General features: G+C 35.8%; 1 protein-coding gene across 3 annotated transcripts in view; it reads left to right on the forward strand.

Annotated features, from left to right (window-relative positions):
• LOC127874737 (rab3 GTPase-activating protein non-catalytic subunit-like) overlaps positions 1-20,532 on the forward strand; it is a 45,032-nt gene that overhangs the window by 12,440 nt on the left and 12,060 nt on the right. For all 3 annotated transcript variants that reach the window (XM_052419281.1, XM_052419282.1, XM_052419283.1), the window contains 17 exons: positions 270-394; positions 1,011-1,210; positions 2,058-2,140; positions 2,437-2,501; positions 2,952-3,042; positions 4,956-5,086; positions 5,625-5,877; positions 7,245-7,342; positions 9,540-9,636; positions 9,892-10,344; positions 10,685-10,822; positions 12,720-12,826; positions 13,345-13,411; positions 14,247-14,317; positions 16,230-16,265; positions 16,719-16,857; positions 20,008-20,156. In XM_052419281.1, the coding sequence (XP_052275241.1) occupies positions 270-394; positions 1,011-1,210; positions 2,058-2,140; positions 2,437-2,501; positions 2,952-3,042; positions 4,956-5,086; positions 5,625-5,877; positions 7,245-7,342; positions 9,540-9,636; positions 9,892-10,344; positions 10,685-10,822; positions 12,720-12,826; positions 13,345-13,411; positions 14,247-14,317; positions 16,230-16,265; positions 16,719-16,857; positions 20,008-20,156 (2,303 nt within the window). The remainder of the gene's footprint in view (positions 1-269; positions 395-1,010; positions 1,211-2,057; positions 2,141-2,436; positions 2,502-2,951; positions 3,043-4,955; positions 5,087-5,624; positions 5,878-7,244; positions 7,343-9,539; positions 9,637-9,891; positions 10,345-10,684; positions 10,823-12,719; positions 12,827-13,344; positions 13,412-14,246; positions 14,318-16,229; positions 16,266-16,718; positions 16,858-20,007; positions 20,157-20,532) is intronic.

The following is a 20,532-nucleotide window of genomic DNA, read 5'->3' on the forward strand; positions in this document are numbered from 1 at the left end:
ATTATTGAATGAAATTCTGCGTTCATGTTTTTTAGTATGTTGAGATTTAAATTTGCACTTAGTAATTAATTAATTAAAAATAAAAGTGACACATTTTTGCATAACCAAGTCCATGCTATATTAAACATGTATCTAAGTGGTAAAGGGTTAAATACGTATCTAAGTGGTAAAGGGATAAATACATATCTAAGTGGTTAAGAGTTAAATACATATCTAAGTGGTAAAGGGTTAAATATGTATCTAAGTGGTAAAGGGTTAATAATCTGTAGGTTACCGTGACGCCACTGTGGGCTGGGTCGAGGTCAAGGAGGAGGAAGAGTCCCACTCTCATGTCAGGCAGTGTCGCAGTGCACAGTTCCTGGTTATATATGCATCCAGGAGGGGCATTCTGGAGGTATGGACAGTTGGGCTATACACTCCCAATTTATGGAATTAGTGATGCATGGCTATTGCCGGTATGTAATGTGAGTTAATGTGCATAGTCTTTTTTAAATGAACTAAACATGCTGTTAAAGAGCTTAACTTTTGGATAAAGCTTTGTTTTAGATGTAAATTTCAGCTTCTTTTGTTTAATAACTGTTTATTGCCACTTCTACGTAGCCCTTAGTACTAACTATTGATCATAATGCTTACAGATATGGCTTGCTGGTAATGGCCCTCGTGTGGCAGCATTCAACGTTAGTACTAACTATTGATGATAATGCTTACAGATATGGCTTGCTGGTAATGGCCCTCGTGTGGCAGCATTCAACATTAGTACTAACTATTGATGATAATGCTTACAGATATGGCTTGCTGGTAATGGCCCTCGTGTGGCAGCATTCAACATTAGTACTAACTATTGATGATAATGCTTACAGATATGGCTTGCTGGTAATGGCCCTCGTGTGGCAGCATTCAACGTTAGTACTAACTATTGATGATAATGCTTACAGATATGGCTTGCTGGTAATGGCCCTCGTGTGGCAGCATTCAACATTAGTACTAACTATTGATGATAATGCTTACAGATATGGCTTGCTGGTAATGGCCCTCGTGTGGCAGCATTCAACGTGAGCAAGCACTGCCAGCTGGTGTCCATATCTCACGGCATACTCGGTCTTAACAATGTCACCAGTAAAGGGGTCCGCATCAAGGCCTTCCAGGTGGCCCTTCTCGACCCTGCAGGTACTCTGAAGACTGTCCAGGTTCCCTTCCATCTGGCACTCAGGTACGACAGATCTGGGAAACAATTATTTGATTATCTTTTTTGCTTAGACTTGTGAACCGTGTATGCGGACATGGGGAACTTGTGTTTGCTATTCACCACTATTAAAAATGATTATGGGTTAAACTTTGTGAAGAATGGAACAATAGAGGTAATTAGTTTATGTTCTTTGGATATGTGTAGGGATTTATTGGTGAAAGATAATTGTTAACCTATTATATACCAGTGAAAATTATCACTCTTGGATTTTTCTGTTTCACACGAGTGAAGGTTAACATGCATAACATATTTATACAATCATTGGTTTCAATAAAGTGTTGATTTTTTTATAATTTCTTATCAAAGAAATATTAATTTCTCTGATCCCTCATTATTAAAATTAATATTATATGGAATCTTGTCAGTATAATGTATGTAAGATGTTGTATTTGAACTTATTTGTCTTAAGTTTCTATTGTTTTCCATTCATTTTTTCTGTGTATTTTAACTCATACCAATAATTATACCCTTGTATTGAGTAGGTATATGGAGTTACTCTGTTGGTTGCCATGGTTACATGAAATGTTATCGGTTTGTGGATCGAACTATTGCCGCATTTCTAAAACGATAAAATTGAAACGAAAAATGTGTCCGCGCCATGAAATGTAGATTGAGAAACATTTTCCCGAGTTCTTTGCAATCGAACATAACTGACACAGTTTGGTTGTGACAAAGGTTTTGATTTTGTTTTCTTTAAAATACGAACTTAAAAAAATGAAAAATAGGCCCATAAACATTTTAATTATGTATTCAAATGTAATTTTATGCTGATTAACATATTTGAATGTTCTTTTACCTACACATATTTCAGTGACAAAAACAACAAAAGAGTAAGAGACATGCATCTTCTTAAAAGATTGAAGGAAATACTTAGAGAAAACAAAGAGGAATCAGGTGAGTTATCGTATTCAATACTGAAACTTTTTAAAATTGTCTAAATACACATTAATTAACAAGTTTTTATGACTCCACTTTCGATCAATAGATGTAAGGTAGGGGGGTGGGGCAGGGGCATTTAGATTTGTCCTTGTAAGTCTGGCAGTCTTTATGTTTGTTGTAACAATTATCTGAGTTTTGTCCTTTAAATATGTATCTAAGATATGAAGGATTAAATAGGTATCTAAGTGGTAAAGGGTTAAATACGTATCTAAGTGGTAAAGTGTTTATATATTCCCATTATTCTTATTCAGAATCACTGGCTGCCCAAGTTCAGGATTTGTTGCTGAATATTAAGATATGCAGTATAGCCCAACAGGTACATGTTAAAACGGTTTTACTTGAATTAAAATTAATATAGAATACCTTAACTATCAAAACAACAATTTAAGTTGGTTGTTTTCTTACATATTTTATCTGTGCTTGTTGACAAATGCTTCTATGCTGACACACACGATTTTGGGTAATCAATTGAGTAGCTTTTTCTTAACTTCATTGTGTTGTTTTGTTTATGTTCAAACTCAAGTGACCATAGTCAAAGATATTCTTTCAAGATTAAATTTTAATTTCATTCATTAAAAATCTTTATGTTCAAACTCAAGTGACCATAGTCAAAGATATTCTTTCAAGATAAAAATTTATTTTCATTCATTAAAAATCTTAAATATTACCACATTCTTTTTTATTTGATATTAACCACTTGCTATCGTATTGCAGTGAGTAGCATGTATATGATTGACATTTGAGGAATTATTGTTAATTTCCACAGGGTGTCGACAAGATTCTTTCCACACCATATCTGAGTGCCAAGTTCATGTTGGGCATTCTAGCAGCAATTGTTCAGAGACTCAAAAATATAGGTGAGTTGCTTTTTTACCACATTTTACTGTGTTTAGAGACTCAAAAATATAGGTGAGTTGCTTTTTTACCATGTTTTACTGTGTTCAGAAACTCAAAAATATAGGTGAGCTGCTTTTTATGCCCCCGTTAGGGTGGCATATAGCAGTTGAACTGTCCGTCAGTCAGTATGTCAGTCTGTCCGTCCGTCCGAAAAAACTTTAACATTGGCCATAACTTTTTACATATTGAAGATAGCACCTTGATATTTGGCATGCATGTGTATCTCATGGAGCTGCACATTTTGAGTGGTAAAATTTCAAGGTGAACATCATCCTTCAAGGTCTAGGGTCGAAAAAACAAAGTCAAGGGAAGTAATAAGCTTTAAATGGACATGGTTATCTGACCTGCCCACGTATATATTTTTGTTAAATAAATCAAAGCGGTGCAGTAGGCGGCATTGTGTTTCTGACAAACACATTGTGGTAAAAGATCAAGGTCAAGGGCATCCTTTACGGTCTACGGTAAAAAATACAGATTTAAGGGAAGCTTTAAAAAGGGAGAAAATTATTCAATATTGAATATAGCCACTTCATATATTTGGCATGCAAGCGTATCTCATGGAGCTGCACATTTTGAGTGGTGAATCTACAGTCACGGTAGTGGCTTTTAATTATTTGCGACTAAAAATAGAGATTTGTTACAGACGATTATTTTCAAGGGAAGTACTTTATATAATTATAAATCTCATATTATATATATTTCCTTACCAAGAATTGAAGTTCTTTTCACAGTTACTGTACAGATTTATTATATTGATTATTTATAACCCAAATTATTGATTTTTCAAAGTTTTTTTTAAATGATATAATCATAATTTCTTTGATGTTCATTACATACCTGTGGACTTATGTCCATAGATACATGATCAACTCTTTCTATGATCTCTTTTAAACCACAGGCCTTGTTTGTCAGTGATGTCTGACATGGTCATAATTGACTGTGAGATCCCCCCTCCACCCCCCCCCCCCCCACCCCACCCCCCCGGTTGGATTGGACAAAATTCAAGGGAAGTAATAACCTTTAAAGGGAGATGATTTCTACATCTGCCAAATGATAAATAGAAATTTTATTTCAATGTGGTGCAGTAGGGGGCATTGTGTTTCTGACAAACACATCTCTTGTTTACCACTGTAACTGCACGTATTCCCAATATTTACATGTAACATTAGTTTTTATGCCCCGGGTAGGGTGGCATATAGCAGTTGAACTGTCAGTCCATTTGTCTGTCTGTCTGTCTGTGTGTCCGTCCGAAAACTTTAACATTGGCCATAACTTTTGCAATAGTGAAGATAGCAACTTGATATTTGGCATGCATGTGTATCTCATGAAGTTGCATATTTTGAGTGATGAAAGGTCAGGGTCATCCTTCAAGGTCAAAATTCAAAAAGTACAATCCAAGGGAAGTAATAAGTTTTAAAAGGGAGATAATTTCTAAACCTGCCAAATGATATACTGAAATTTTGTTTCAAAGCGGCGCAATAGGGGGCATTGTGTTTCTTACAAACACATCTCTTGTTATACATTTATTTACTGCTTTCCAATAACTCAGTGGGTACTTGTTAGCACTCTATGACATAAACTCTAAAGAAATTGAATGTAAGTCATTTCTCTATAATATCACCAAAATACTCATAATTACATGTCCTGTATCATAATATATGAGCCGTGTGCAGTCAGCACAGGCTAATCAGGGACGACACTTTCCGCCTAAGCTGGATTTTCGCTAAGAAGAGACTTTCTTTTAACAGAAAATATTATAAAAGCGAACTGCACAGGCTAATCTGGAACAACACTTTATGCATATGCATTAAACCCCTTTTTCACAGAGCACTGCCCATATCTATTGTGTTATCAAAGATTTTTGCCTTCACAGGAGAAAATCATCGAGACATTGAGCGTCGCCTGTTTCTGCAGTACTGTCAGCTACAGGAGCGACTCATACAGACGTACATAGAGTTGTCTACCCTTCAGTCCACCACACAGGCTGTAGAGCAGCACACACAAGTGGGTACTCACACCAGTCTCACAGGGAGGTTTTTACTTATCACAAAATGCTCACAATTACCTATGTGATCATTCCATGTCTGGGTTTGTGTGGTATGTGGGGTGGGCCATCAGCTTTTGATCAATCTTAATGAAACATGGCAAGAATTTCTATCTTGAAATATATTTGCCAATTTCAAGTTTGGTCAGATAAGGTTGAAAACTCTGTTTCCATGTCAAAACTTGGAGAAAAGAAAAGGTTATCACTCTTAACCCTTTTTTACTCAGAAGCAAAGTGAAAATTGCTTTGTGCAAACAGCATAAAACCAGAACAGCCTACGAGTAACTTGCAGGCTGTTCGGGTTTCATGCTGTTTGCTGTTAATCAGTATTTTAGGGTTGGAAATTAAGCCTTAAACACTTGAATCTAGTAAGAAAGGTCTTATATTAAATTAAATTTATTAAGGGACTACAAATGCGTGAAAATATGTTTCTAAGAGGTAAAGGGGTAAAGCTTTTTTTCAACCTTTTTGCGAGGAAATTTTACCTAATGTTTTCAGACTCTGTCCACACTTCTTGGTCTGAGCGACAGTGAGGTGGAGCACATGAATGCCCAGGCCAGTCGTTACCATGGCATCCCAGCGGCCAGTCGGGGTGGAGCTCGAGTCACATTCAAGGAAGACGGTGTGACCAATGTGGCCGACTTTCTGTTCTGCTTTGCGTGCACCCCACATGCAGGGGAGAGTGCCACATCTGGGCCTGGAACTGTGGCTCTGGCTAAAGACTTGACTGATGAAAAGACGCTTCAATTAGGTAATACAACGATTTTAATTGAGGAATGGCTATTTGACAGTTTAGGATTAAGGTGAACAACTATGGATGTCGATTGTATATGTCAGTGGTAAACATTAGCGCATGGATGCACATTCCAATCTGTTCATATACTTGGACAAACAACCTTAGACAATAACAATGAATCTATGTATTTTGTATCTGATCAGTTTTGAACCGTCAGTAACTAGCAAAATTAAATATTTCTGCACTTTATGTATTTTATCAAAAACAGGAAAATAGTTTCAAGTGAAGTATAAGGATCTCGCAATGTTGATATAGGAAACAATAAAACTCCAGAAACATTATCAGGTATAAAATCATTTGTGTCTTTTATGTCAAAACAAGCAACACAGCATTTAGCATTAGAATGATAAAAGAGGGGGTAGATAGATAGATAGATTTATTTCAACATAAAATGCATAGATTTACATGGCAGCATGTTATATACACACAATAAGTAATCAAAACAACCTGCATGTAGCTGCCTGCAGGGGTGACAGCCTTGGAACAATAAAAGAGATGTAGACAGCCTTGGAATGATCAATTAAAAGAGGGGGTGAAAGCCTTGGAATGGTCAATTAAAAGAGAGGGTGAAGGCCTTGGAATGGTCAATTAAAAGAGGGGGTGAAAGCCTTGGAATGGTCAATTAAAAAAAGGGTGACAGCCTTGGAAGAGTGAATTAAAAGAGTGGGTGATGGCCGTGGAACAGTCAATTAAAAAAGAGGTTAAAAGTCTTGGAATGGTCAATTAAAAGAGGGGCTGACAGCCTTGGAAAATCAACTAAAAGAGGGTTTGAAAGCCTTGGAACGGTGAACTAAAAGAAGAGATGACAGCCTTGGAAAGTCAATTAAAAAGATTAAAGAGGGGATGACAGCTTTGGAACAGTCAATTAAAAGAAAGGGTGACAGCTTTGGAATGGTAAATTAAAAGAGGGGGTGACAGCATTGGAACGGTCAATGAAAAGAGGGGGTGGCAGCCTTGGAACAGTCAATTGAAAAGATTAAAAGAGGGGGTGACAGCTTTGGAGTGGTCAATGCAAAGAAAGGGTGACTGCCTTAGAAGGGTCAATTAAAAGCAGCTGGGTTGAAACCAATTTTAAGGCTAGATAAACCTCACAGTAACCCAGAACTTATAGCAAAGAATATGCATTCTTTTGCATTACTGCAATTTACTTTACTGCAAACAGCCTCTAAAGGCTGAAATATGAGAACATTGAGTCATGTATTTTTTTTATGACGCTTTGTTAATCACATTGCCACGGTCCTTTAAATTAATCAACATTAAAGATATACGTGTTCTGCTTATTGCTTCGTTTGGTCAATATCTCCATTTGAATTCTGTTTCAGGGCGGCTGATGTTTGAGCCATGTCTGAAGTATCAGACGCCTACCACTGATCTGTTCACTGCCATTAGAAACTGCCTGGTGCCTACAGAAGATTTGGCGGTTAGTGACTTGATTTTAAGAAATTTACATGATAAAGAGGGTTTCATAAGATTATGACTATTTTAAGTCAAATATATCTATGCTTGAATCCCAAATACCAATAATTTTATTTGTATGCCCTTCCATGATAATGGTGGAAGGGCATACAGTGTAACCCCTGTCCGTGTGTTTAGGAGTTTTTATTTGTGTTTTTTTTTATATATGATTTGGCACAAATGATATTAATATAAAGACTGTGTTACTTGCATCACAAGTTCACCGGGAACGCTTGAACTTAAAAATAAATTTGGTATGTGTATGTAGTGAAGGTACATGTTTGTGTCTGGCCAATAACTTCCTACTAAACAATGGGATTTTAAAATAAAGTTGCTCAAATAATCAGGATGTTATGACAATGTGTTGTGTGCAAACAGCATGTCACTTCAAGATCAAGGTAACAGTTAAGTTTTTGCATATTCCTTCTATGTTTATATATATTCAAAGTACATGTTCGTGTCTGGTTCATAACTTTTCTATAAATAAAAGGATTTTGAATTAAATTGGCACTTATGACCCTCATATCAAGACAATTAGTTGCGTTCAAAAACTAAGTTTCTAGCTCAAAGATCAAGGTAACCATGAACACTGGAAGTTTTAGCATATTTCTTTTATGTATATGATGAAAATACATGTTGGTACACTATGGGATTATCATATCAAGGCAACATGTCACATGCAAACCATGTCACTCACTTCAAGGTCAAGTTCTCAGTGGACTCATTAAGTCTTTGCATATTCCTTGCATGTATATTGTTAAAGTATGTTTGTCTCCAGCTTTTAACATTGTTGTGTCTAACATTGTTGTGTGTGCTGGGATTTTAAATTCAAATTGGTCCAAATTTTTCCCTACCTGATGCATTTAAAGTTATGTTGCTCACTTAAAGGTCAAGGTTGCAGTAGACGTTTGGAGTTTGTATATATTCAATATATTGCCAACAATAGTGTCTTGCCTTATAGCATTTAGAAAAAAATTGGCACAAATAACTATTATTTCTGGACAATGCATCGCCCAAGAAACAACCATGTCTCTCGCTTTAATGTCCAGGTCATAGAGAAAAAATTGTGAATATTGTTCTTATAATTTATTATAATAATAATAATTTATGTTCATGTGACCGTTAGTCCTATTTGTTATCCCCTGCCATAGGCGGAGGGATATTGTTTTGGCGTTGTCTGTCTGTCCGTCCGTCCGTCTGTCCGTCCTTACGTCCGTCTAGAGCCATATCTTGGAAGTGCAGATTTCATTGAAACTTGGTATGAGTATATATATGGATAATAAGATGATGCACGCCAAATGGCATTGAACACCATCTGATAATAACAGAGTTATGGCCCTTTGTATCTTGAAAAAATGCTTTTTGTGTGTCCAGAGCCATATCTTGGAAGTGCTTTGGCGGATTTCATTGAAACTTGGTATGAGTGTCCAAAAGCATATTGGCGGGGGATATCAATTCAACGAATTTGCTTGTTTATAGTGCATAGGCAAAGTTGTTTCATCATTCATAGATGAAATCTTGTGTACACCAAGTAAGGTTGGTCTAAAAGCAATAAAGTTCAATTTCACATATGTGAAATAGGCTCTATGTGTAGCAACAGTTTAAACCCTTTCCCACTCAGAAGCAAAGTGAAAATGGCTATGTGCAAACAGCATAAAACCAGAACAGCCTGTGAGTAACTCGCAGTCTGTTCAGGTTTCATGCTGTTTGCTGCTCATCAGTACCTTAGGGTTGGAAATGAAGCCTTTAAAACTTGAGTACAGTAAGAAAGATCTTAAATTAAATTTAAATTTCTGAGGGACTACAAATGTGTAAACATGTGTATCTAAGTGGCAAATGGGTTAAAAGGACCTGTACACACATCTTGGATTAAATGCTCTGAATATGGGTGGGAAACAAAACTCTTCTGTGTTCCGTGAAATATAGTGAGGGCAGCAGTGTCCTTCAGACTCCTGTATAGTAAGAATAAGCAGTTGGTAATTGGCTTGTTTCTTTAAAAAATATCTCTGCTTCTATCCAAAATATCTCATGCATATTCATTTACTGTGAATAGTATTTTGAACTTTATTTAAAAAACTTATGATTTGAGTTGACAATACTTTATCTAAAACATGTTTCATCCTAGCCTGTATATATTTATGTTAAATTACATATTTCTGCAGAGTTTGCTTGTGTGCTCCTGGTTGCAAGATAATACAAGAACTGCCAGCCAGGTCCCTGGATTATTCTACATGCTAAAACTCATGGTTTCTAGTCTAGGTAGGTACCAAAATATAAAGAGATACATCGACAGGGTACACCAATTGGCCTTACAGAATAAGACCACATTACAATTAAATATCTTTCAGTAAAAAAATATTGAAGTGTTGATAATTGGAAAACTTATTTCAGCTGACAAAAATCTCATCATAAGGGCGAAGTAGTTAATACTTCAATAAGAAATGACCGTTTAAGGCAATACATTTATTAAATATTTAACTTTTTGGAAGTCAATCATTCTTGAATTGTTTTCAGATGGAAAAGATTTGTCTTCCGACCGTGGAGAGGAATCTCATCGATGGCAGAGCTTGCATCACCTATGTTGTCAGACAACAAAGTGCCTGTCTGCTTACCTGGCTGCCATAGTTACCAAGTCAGTTGTCATGGATACCTGGGGCTTGATGCCAAAGAAACCTGATAAACCATTGTCTGATGATGCAGCAAAAGATCCTGATGCCGATACCATGAGTATCTGCTCAGAAACCTTGCCGTCCCCCGTGTTGGAAAGCTCTCCACTGACAGCGAGCGCAGAGGGAGGCATGAAGACTCCAGCTGACGTGGAAGCCTGGACTTTACTTGCTCAGCAACTGGAGGATTTGTTGTGTATAGACTGCTTTCTGAAGTTGTCTCCCCCTGGTCATAAACAGGTTGTGAACCTGACGGAGGAGATAAAAGTCAGTGTACTCACTGTGCTTGAAGGAGGCAAAGGTTTGTTAATGTACTTAAATTTATACCAAGAATCTATGCACTTTTTTGGAGCCATTGCCATTTTTACAAAGTAAATTAATTTGAAACATTTGGTTTTACTGTAGGCTATTTATTAAACATAGCTATTAAAAAATGATATTATGCTACTTTTTTTCCCAGTACAGAAATTGTTTGGTTTCTATACTCTTTTTATATAAATACCACATAATATATTTTTCAGGTTCTAACATTGTCAGTAACCTAAAAAAAACACAACAGTTGAGTAACTTTTACTAATTTGTTTGCGCTTTGTTATTAGCTAATCGACAGTTCAATGGGACATAATCACTTTTTAATTAAGGTTGTATCAGTGAGGTGGTTGCTAGGCATATTGCGAGGGTAGGTTTCCAGCCCCAGGACCTATACCGGCCACTTCAAGAAGAGGCTTGCAGGGAAGCTGGGAGTCATTCGAACGTTTCTAGTCAGGAAATAGTCTGGGGTGAGCTACCATAATGTTGAATAACTTACTGGGATTGGTTATGAAATAACATATAAATTACTGGGATTGGTTATGCAATAACATATAACTGGGATTGGTTATGAAATAACATACAACTAGGATGGGTTATGAAATAACATATAACTGGGATGGGTTATGAAATAACATATAACTGGAATGGGTTATGAAATAACATAGCTGGGATGGGTTATGAAATAACATAGCTGGGATGGGTTATTAAAAAAATACAACTGGGATAAGATATGAAATAACTTGTAACAAGGATTGGTTATGCAATAACATAAAACTGGGACCTATTTTGAAATAACATACAACTTGTAGGATTATGAAATAACATATAGCTTGGATGGGTAATGAAATAGCATATAGCTGGGATGGGTTATGAAATAACATATAACTGGAATGGGTTTTGAAATAATATATAACTGGGATGGGTTATTCAATAATATATAACTGGGATTGGTTATGAAATAACGTATAACTGGGATGATTTATGAAAAAAAAAAACCTGGATGGGTTATGAAATAACATATAACCCGGATGAATTATAAAATAACAAAAAACTAGGATTGGTTAAAAAATAACTTACTGGGATGGGTTATTAAATAACATATAACTGGGATGGGTTATGATATAACTGGGATGGGTAATGAAATAACATATAGCTAGGACATGTTTTGAAATAACATACAACTGGGAAGGATTATGAAATAACATATAACTGGGATGGGTTATGAAATAACATATGACTAGGGTTGGTTATGAAATAACATACAACTGGGGCGGGTTATGAAATAACATATAACTGGGAAGGGTTATGAAATAACATATAACTGGAATGGGTTATGAAGCAACATATTACTAGGTTTGGTTATGAAATAACAAACAACTGGGATTGATTATGAAATAATATATAACTGGGATGGGTTATGAAATAACATATGACTAGGTTTGGTTATGAAATAACATACAACTGGGATGGGTTATGAAATAACATATAACTGGGATGGGTTATGAAATAACATAAACGGTATGGGTTACAAAATAACATATAACCGGTATGGGTTATGAAATAACATATAAACGGTATGGGTTACAAAATTACCTATAACCGGGATGGGTTATGAAATAACATATAAACCGTATGGGTTACAAAATAACATATAACCGGGATGGGTTAAGAAATAACATATAACTTGGATGGGTTAAGAAATAACATATATCTGGAATTTGTTATGAATATCATGCTGAAAAATAATTAATGGTTGTGTGACATTAATTTTCTTGGATTTTGTTGGTAGATTGATCCTTAACTTTCAGATCCACACAAACAAATGCTCTCTCTGTTAAATTTCAATAAAGGGACTAACTGTATGCAAAAATCGTTAATATCCAAACCAATCCTGTGTTTGTCTGCGAATGTATAAAGTACTGAAGGCAGGTGAATGAAAATGTGTGTGTTTGTAGATAAAGGGCTTTATTGGTAATGGGCACGTTATTTCACTTTTTCAGACAACTTTTGTGGATAGTATGGTATCAGAAATGAATGAAAAGAAACATCTTGATCTTGCTTCAAGTTAAAAAAAAGTAGGTTTATGAAATTGTAGACACAGGACCACATGTAGCAATACGCAAGTAGTTTCAGTTTTTTGGTTTGACAAAAATTCTGGTCTGAAATACTACAGAAATGAGTAAAAACTAAAATCTGGGTCCTGCAACAACACAAGCAACTGCTGTTTTGTCAGCAACAAAACTTGTGTTGGAGGTTTATGGGCCCTGTGACAGCCTAAGTGGAAAAGTTACAGGAGTTACGATTTAAAAGATTGGTATTATAGGAACTCTTAGAGTGTGTGATTTATTTGTTTGCCAACTTCAGACCAAATGGAGTTGTTGAAGAGACGTTTCCCCCATAGCCTGGAGAATGACGTTTTGTTCAGTAACAGCAGTTGGGAGTATGCTGTCCTCTGGAATAAAGTGCCTGAGGTACTTGTGATTTCATTTGTACATCAAGTGTAAACTTTTGTTATATTCGCTAATGAAGATAATTTCAAGTGGTGTGTGCATACGGCCCTGTTGTTCTATTCTATTGTTTTTTATAGAGTTATTGCCCATTGATTGTTAAAGTAACATGAATACTCAAAAACAACGAATATTTCGCAAAATATTTTGTAAAATAAACTTAACCCATAAAATATCAGTGTTCCTTATAAAAATAGCAAACATATTAATGCTAGATGTGGTAACATCGATTTAAAGAGATGCAAAATGCTCGTTTTTATTTTTTGTGGCACAATATATTCCATTTTAATTTCCTGCAACGATATCTATTCATACGACACACTAACATGGTAAATGAACATGTGATGAACATATTGTCCAAGAAAAATAAAAAAGTGCATTTTGTATTTTGAGTGTTTATGGGTTTTTTGATTGCTCATTTTCCTTTACCATGCTTATGATCAACACATCCGTTTACAAAGAAAATGATATTCTTGTTTTAGGAAGTCAACAATCTAAAGCATGCCCTTGATTTCCTACGCCTAGTACAGAATGCTATGCTCAGACAAGGTATGGTTTTTATTAACATTTTAAATATGCGTAGCATAAAATATGAAATATTGGTTGTTATATTTTTCCAACTATATTGTGTATTATTAACCAGGTTTTCCGAAGGAAAAAACTGGTTATTAGATTGGCGAATGCGGGCGGGCTGGCTGGCTGGCTGGCTGGCGGGCTGGCTGGCGGGCTGGCGGGCTGGCGGAACAAGCTTGTCCGGGCCATAACTATGTCGTTTATTGTCAGATTTTAAAATCATTTGGCACATTTGTTCACCATCATTGGACGGTGTGTCGCGCGAAATAATTACGTCGATATCTCCAAGGTCAAGGTCACACTTTGAGTTCAAAGGTCAAAAATGGCCATAAATGAGCTTGTCCTGGCCATAACCATGTCATTCATTGTGAGATTTTAAAATCATTTGGCACATTTGTTCACCATCATGGTACGGTGTGTCGCACGAAAGAATCACGTCAATATCTCCAATGTCAAGGTCGCCACGACTAAAAATAGATTATTTTTTTTTTAAACAAACTTACAAAGGGGGTTAATTTTGTTTGTTCATTTCAAAAGTTCAGTTTGAGTTTTCTCCCTTTATCAGATTTTTTTTTCACAATGAAAACCTGGTTTTGTGACAATTTTGTCCCTTGTTGATTTTATTTTGCTGTTCAATTGGATTAAAGCTGTGAAAAGATGTTGTTTGGAATTTATAAAAAAAATGGGGGGGGGGATTCATACCAAATGTGCTGATTTCCAAACAGAAAAGTCATAGTTCCATCAATATTGCTAAACAAATATTCCATATTGTGTCTGTTTATCTGCAAGTGTCTGTGTTACTGGTTTGCAGGTGTGTGCAGTATGATGTGGCACATGTTTATATCGAAGAGGTTTCAAGCCATAGGTCAGCTGATGGAAAAGGTTGGTTTAATCCTTTACCACTTGGATACGTATTTAGCCCTTTACCACTTATATACCTATTTAACCCTTTACCACTTAGATTTGTATTTTAACCTTTACCACTTAGATGTATTTAACCCTTTACCACTTAGATACATATTGAACCCTTTATCACTTGATATGTATTCTACCCTTTACCACTTAGAAACATATTTAACCCTTTACCACTTAGATACATATTGAACCTTTATCACTTAGATACGTATTCTGCCCGTTACCACTTAGAAACATATTTAGCCCTTTACCACTTAGATACATATTTAACCCTTTACCACTTAGATAAGTATATTAACATTTACCACTTAGATACGTATTTAAACCTGTACCACTTAGATACATATTGAACCCTTTATCACTTAGATACGTATTCTACCCTTTACCTCTTAGAAACATATTTAACTTTGTACCACTTAGATATGTATTTAACCCTATGTATTTAACCCTTTACCACTTAGATATGTTTTTGAAGCATGCATAGTTCCCCTGGAAGTTACATTTAATTAAATACCTTTCTTACTTGATTCAAGTTTAAAAGGCTCCATTTTCAACCCTTAGATACTGATGAGCAGCAAACAGCATAAAACTTGAACTTGAACTTAAAACTTGGCTGTTCTGGTTGTGTGCTGTTTGCACATTGCCATTTTCGCTTTGCTTCTGAGTGGGAAAGGTTTAAAGGAATCAAAATGCCATACTATAATAATGTTACAGAATAATTTATGTTAACATAAATATGAACAAATTCTAACAAAAAATATCTTTAAAAAAGATATACGGCGTTGATAGTTCAATGAATGAGATCAAGGATAGCGAATGTCTTTTTTTCTGTGCAGTTCTTAGCTGCATCACACGCAGTACGGGATGTTACGCGGAGTTTACGCGGCTTATTTTACATTATTACATATTGCTGGTCATAAACCTATAGATACAAAACAGAAAACCAAAAGAAGAATGGAAGTGAAATTAAAACATACGAGTCAACCGGCCACACGAGAAGTTTCCGTATTTATAGGCGCGTTCTTCGAACAAACCTGTTTTAGTGGTTTGTCGGGCATTGCTATTTGATTCGATTATTAACAGTATCGATAATCATCGCGCTCATGCTTAATACATTGGTCAATATGGTGGAATAATTATTGTTAAATTAATCAAAAATAATATTTATCATTGTATTGTTGAAAACCCATTAAGAATCTACATATTTCTGGTCTAAAGAAAATTCCAGGTCACCTAGTTCACGGATATCGTATTTATTATATAACTATTATTTTACTGGCCGCGAACTCCGGTGATGACCTGTATATAAACTCTGACATCCATACCCTGGCCGCGAATTGACTCGGGTTGAAATGCAATGTATTAAAGTGAGGCTTCGCTTCCACTGCTCTTTATACTTTTACATGTTAACATGTTGACAAGAATATGGAAGTAAGTACTAAATATGAGAACATAGCCTTTAAATATAAACGCGTTGCGCTGGTAATTCTCTGAAAATAAAAGGTGTCCGCACAAACTGTATTGATGTCGAGAATTGAGTGTAAAACTGTTCTATCTATTAAGCCTTTTCATTAGAAATACAATTGTTTCATGCAGTAAAACAGTGTTACAAAGACGCGGATATGTTTCCAATGTTCTGGTGGAATACTCAAATCAGCCAATGGAATAAATGAAGTGTATTCATTCGTACCTAGCCGCGGGAAATTTTATTTGAATTTTATTGGACACTTACAAAGGTCAGGAGAGGTGAAAAGCTGGCTTAATACAGCTTACGCCGAAAAAAGAAGTATAATTTTTACTGCGATTATATAATTCTATGTTTGAATCAGATAAGAATTAGGTTTTGAAAATTATGTGAAGTCTTCTTTGAATATTGCAGGTAGGGAAAGTACCAAAAGATCGTCTCTGTAGAAAGGTAAGTCAGAACTACCAAACTTTGAAGCATATATTTTAACATGATATTGGTTTGATATACTTTTTTCTTATCAAATAAAAACTTGTATTATATGTGTACATCTTTGAGCAGTGTTTCCACTGTTTTAGCTAGTTACAACTCTAGAGACCACATCTTTCTTCATGCAACTTTGTCAGAATGTTTATCAGGACAATACTTAGGAGTAGTCTGGGTTACATGCGTCCATAACCCATTTCCTATTTATTTTGTAAGTGGATATGATCTGTGATTTTCATCTGTGTAAAAGTAGTTTTCTGACATTTCATTCCCTTATAAAATGCAGAAAAATACTATTGAATTCTCTGACAGTCAGTCTTGTGAGCGACCTCTTGAAGGGCAAAGAAATAAACTGAAATTCTTTGCATTAAAAAATATTATGCAAGATCACCACAATTTTTTTTGTTCTATTTCCAGGAAATTGGCATAAGCGAAACAAGACTAGGTACCTTTGTGTCCCAGATCTGTGACTTCTTCAACATTATCATGGATGCCAACTGTGAGACCAATGAAGTGCCTGTGTTCAACCATGAGCCCTCGTGGACTGAGGTCAAAGGTTAGTTGCACAAATGAATCTTGTGCAGTTCTTGAATGCTGGTTCATTTCTAAAAGCTCCAGAACTTGTGACTCATTATGATAAATCTTTGTACTAGAGGGGCATAGAGGTGATATTTATAGAAGATTCTGCATTGCACATGGTAAGATGCTACAACGCCTACATTTGTGCAATTTGAAGCAAGACGATTTCCCTGGATATGTACAATTTTTTTCCCTTTCATATTCATTTTTGTTAAAGAATGTTTAAGTACACTTACACTTTGTGGGACAAACATCTCACAGTTAATGAAAACTTGGGGACATTAGCCATATTTTTGAGGCACAAACTAATACTTTTTAAAATTAAGTTGTATAACTACAACATTTTACTCCTTTGTGCATAATAGCAAAAAGTAACAGCGTACAACCCTATGATCATACACAAGCCAACTGGGCTCTTTTAGCTAAATTTTAACCAAGATTTTGGATATTCTTTTTTTTTCTAATCAAATTTGTGATAATCAATATTTTTTAGGTTCTGTCAAAGAACTTCATAAGACATCACCTTTTCATCACAAGTATTGTAGGCAGCATGCACACAACTAATGTTTACCATTAAACAAGGGAGTCTTTATATTTTCTTATTTACCAAGAAAATATCCATGATAAATGTAAATGTGCAACCCAAACGTTTTTCATGCAGCAGACGCCATATTGGAAAAACAAACAATACTCTTCAATACAGAGAAAAAAACAACAATTTTTGGAGTTTTGTTTTTATGGTTCTAGTCTCTTTTAAACAAATTGTATGTGACATTTGTGAACATAGTGTAATATATTCGCAATTTCGCTTCTTTGCCAAAACAATGGAAGCAATTGAATAACATGGGCTGTTTGTAAAACATGCATGCCCCCCATATGGGCTGTCAGTTGTAGTTGAAGCCATTGTGTAAAAACGTTTTTTGTCACTGTGACCTTGACCTTTGACCTAATGACCTGAAAATCAATAGAGGTCATCTGCCAGTCATGATCAATGTACCTATGAAGTTTCATGATCCTAGGCCTAATTATTCTTGAGTTATCATCAAAAAACCATTTTACTGTTTCGAGTCACTGTGAAACTTTAACCAAGGTTAAAGTTTTTGGACACACACATACAATGAATGTAATATGGGCTGTCAGTTGTAGTGGCAGCCATTGTGTGAATACGTTTTTTGTCACTGTGACCTTGACCTTTGACCTAGTGACTTGAAAATCAATAGGGGTCATCTGCCAGTCGTGATCAATTTACCTATGAAGTTTCATAATCCTAGGTCTAATTATTCTTAAGTTATCATCAGGAAACCATTTTACTGTTTCGAGTCACTGACCTTGACCTTTGACCTAGTGACCTGAAAATTAATAGGGGTCATCTGCCATCATGATCAATGTACCTATGAAGTTTCATGATCCTAGGCGTAAGCATTCTTGAGTTATCATCCGGAAACCATTTTACTATTTCGAGTCACTGTGACCTTGACCTTTGATCTAGTGACCTGAAAATCAATAGGGGTCATCTGCCAGTCATGATCAATGTACCTATGAAGTTTCATGACCTTAGATTTAAGCATTCTTGAGTTATCATCTGGAAACCATTTTACTGTGTCGAGTCACTGTGACCTTGACCTTTGACCTAGTGACATGAAAATCAATAGGGGTCATCTGCGAGTTATGATCAATGTACCTATGAAGTTTCATGATCCTAGGCGTAAGCGTTCTTGAGTTATCACGAAGAAACGATTTTCCTGTGTCGAGTCACCGTGACGTTGACCTTTGACCTAGTGACCTGAAAATCAATAGGGGTCATCTGCCAGTCATTATCAATGTACCTTTTAAGTTTCATGATCCTAGGCGTAAGCATTCTTGAGTTATCATCTGGAAACCATTTTACTATTTCGAGTCACTGTGACCTTGACCTTTGACCTAGTGACCTGAAAATCAATAGGGGTCATCTGCCAGTCATGATCAATGTGCCTATGAAGTTTCATGACCTTAGATTTAAGCATTCTTGAGTTATCATCCGGAAACCATTTTACTGTGTCGAGTCACCGTGACCTTGACCTTTGACCTAGTGACATGAAAATCAATAGGGGTCATCTGCGAGTTATGATCAATGTACCTATGAAGTTTCATGATCCTAGGCGTAAGCGTTCTTGAGTGATCATCCAGAAACCATTTTCCTGTGTCGAGTCACTGTGACGTTGACCTTTGACCTAGTGACCTGAAAATCAATAGGGGTCATCTGCGAGTCATTATCAATGTACCTATTAAGTTTCATGATCCTAGGCGTAAGCGTTCTTGATTTATCATCCGGAAACCATTTTACTGGTTTGAGTCCGCGTGACCTTGACCTTTGACCTAGTGACCTGAAAATCAATAGGGGTCATCTGCCAGTCATGATCAATGTGCCTATGAAGTTTCATGATCTTAGGCGTTAGCGTTCTTGAGTTATCATCCGGAAACCATCTGGTGGACGGACCAACAGACAGACGGACCAACATGTGCAAAACAATATACCCCCTCTTCTTCGAAGGGGGGCATAATTATTGAATCAAATTTTTAAATTTAAGCCCAGCTGTTACCAGTTTAACACAGGTTAAACTTTGATCCAGTCATAAAACAGGAAATAAAATTATTTTTTTTCGAAACAAAAAGACAGCTATCAATGTGTTATTAAATTCTACTCACTGTTAAAGATTTATTGTACACCTTGTTTATGATCTCTTTTGGAATATGACCCATTCTTACTTTAAAGTGAACCTATATTCTTATGGGATTTCCAATTGACAAATATTTATATATATTCATTCAGATTACTGTTTTCAATTAACTCTTTACCACTTAGATAATAAATACCTATTTTGACACATTTGTAGTCCCTTAGAAAGTTACATTAAATTAAATACATTTCTTACTAAATTCAAGTTTAAAATTCTTCATTCCAACCCTTAGTTACTGATGAGCAGCAAACAGCATAAAACCTGAACAGATTGGGAGTTACTCGCAGGCTGATATGGTTTTATGCTAGTTGCAAAAGCTGTTTTTACTTTGCTTCTTAAGGGGGAAAGGGTTAAATGTTAATATTTTATTATTTCACAGACTAGCTGAAAGCATGTGAATTTATTTTCAGGAAGCGTCTCTCTGGTAGAGCTGGCAATAGACCAAAAGTCAACCAATTATGGGTTGTTGACTGTGTTCAACCAGCTGTCTACAATTATACATGCTGTGGTTACATTCAACATCAAACAAGTCAAAGTACTCTCGCTGTTTGATACTAAGGTAATATTCATGGAAATATGTGGGCCGTGCTCTGTGAAAGGGGGTTTAATACATCTGACTAAAGTGTTGTCCCATATTAGCCTGTGCAGTCTGCACAGGCTAATCAGGGATGACACTTTCTCCCTAAACTGGTTTTTCCTAAGAAGAGACTATCTTTAAACGAAAAATGCAATTAAAGCTGAAAGTGTCATCCCTGATTAGCCTGTGCAGACTGCATAAGCTAATCTGAGACAACACTTTAATTTAATAATTTCATGCATTTTTACCCCTTTTTCACAGATGACGGTCCATATGTAGTTATTGACGTAACTTTTGGTCAAATTAAACAATTTTAATTGTGATAAAGCTTTTAGCTATAGTTATTAACATACATAAT

Source organism: Dreissena polymorpha, chromosome 3, assembly GCF_020536995.1.
Source record: "Dreissena polymorpha isolate Duluth1 chromosome 3, UMN_Dpol_1.0, whole genome shotgun sequence".
In the NCBI taxonomy this organism is placed as follows: domain Eukaryota; kingdom Metazoa; phylum Mollusca; class Bivalvia; order Myida; family Dreissenidae; genus Dreissena; species Dreissena polymorpha.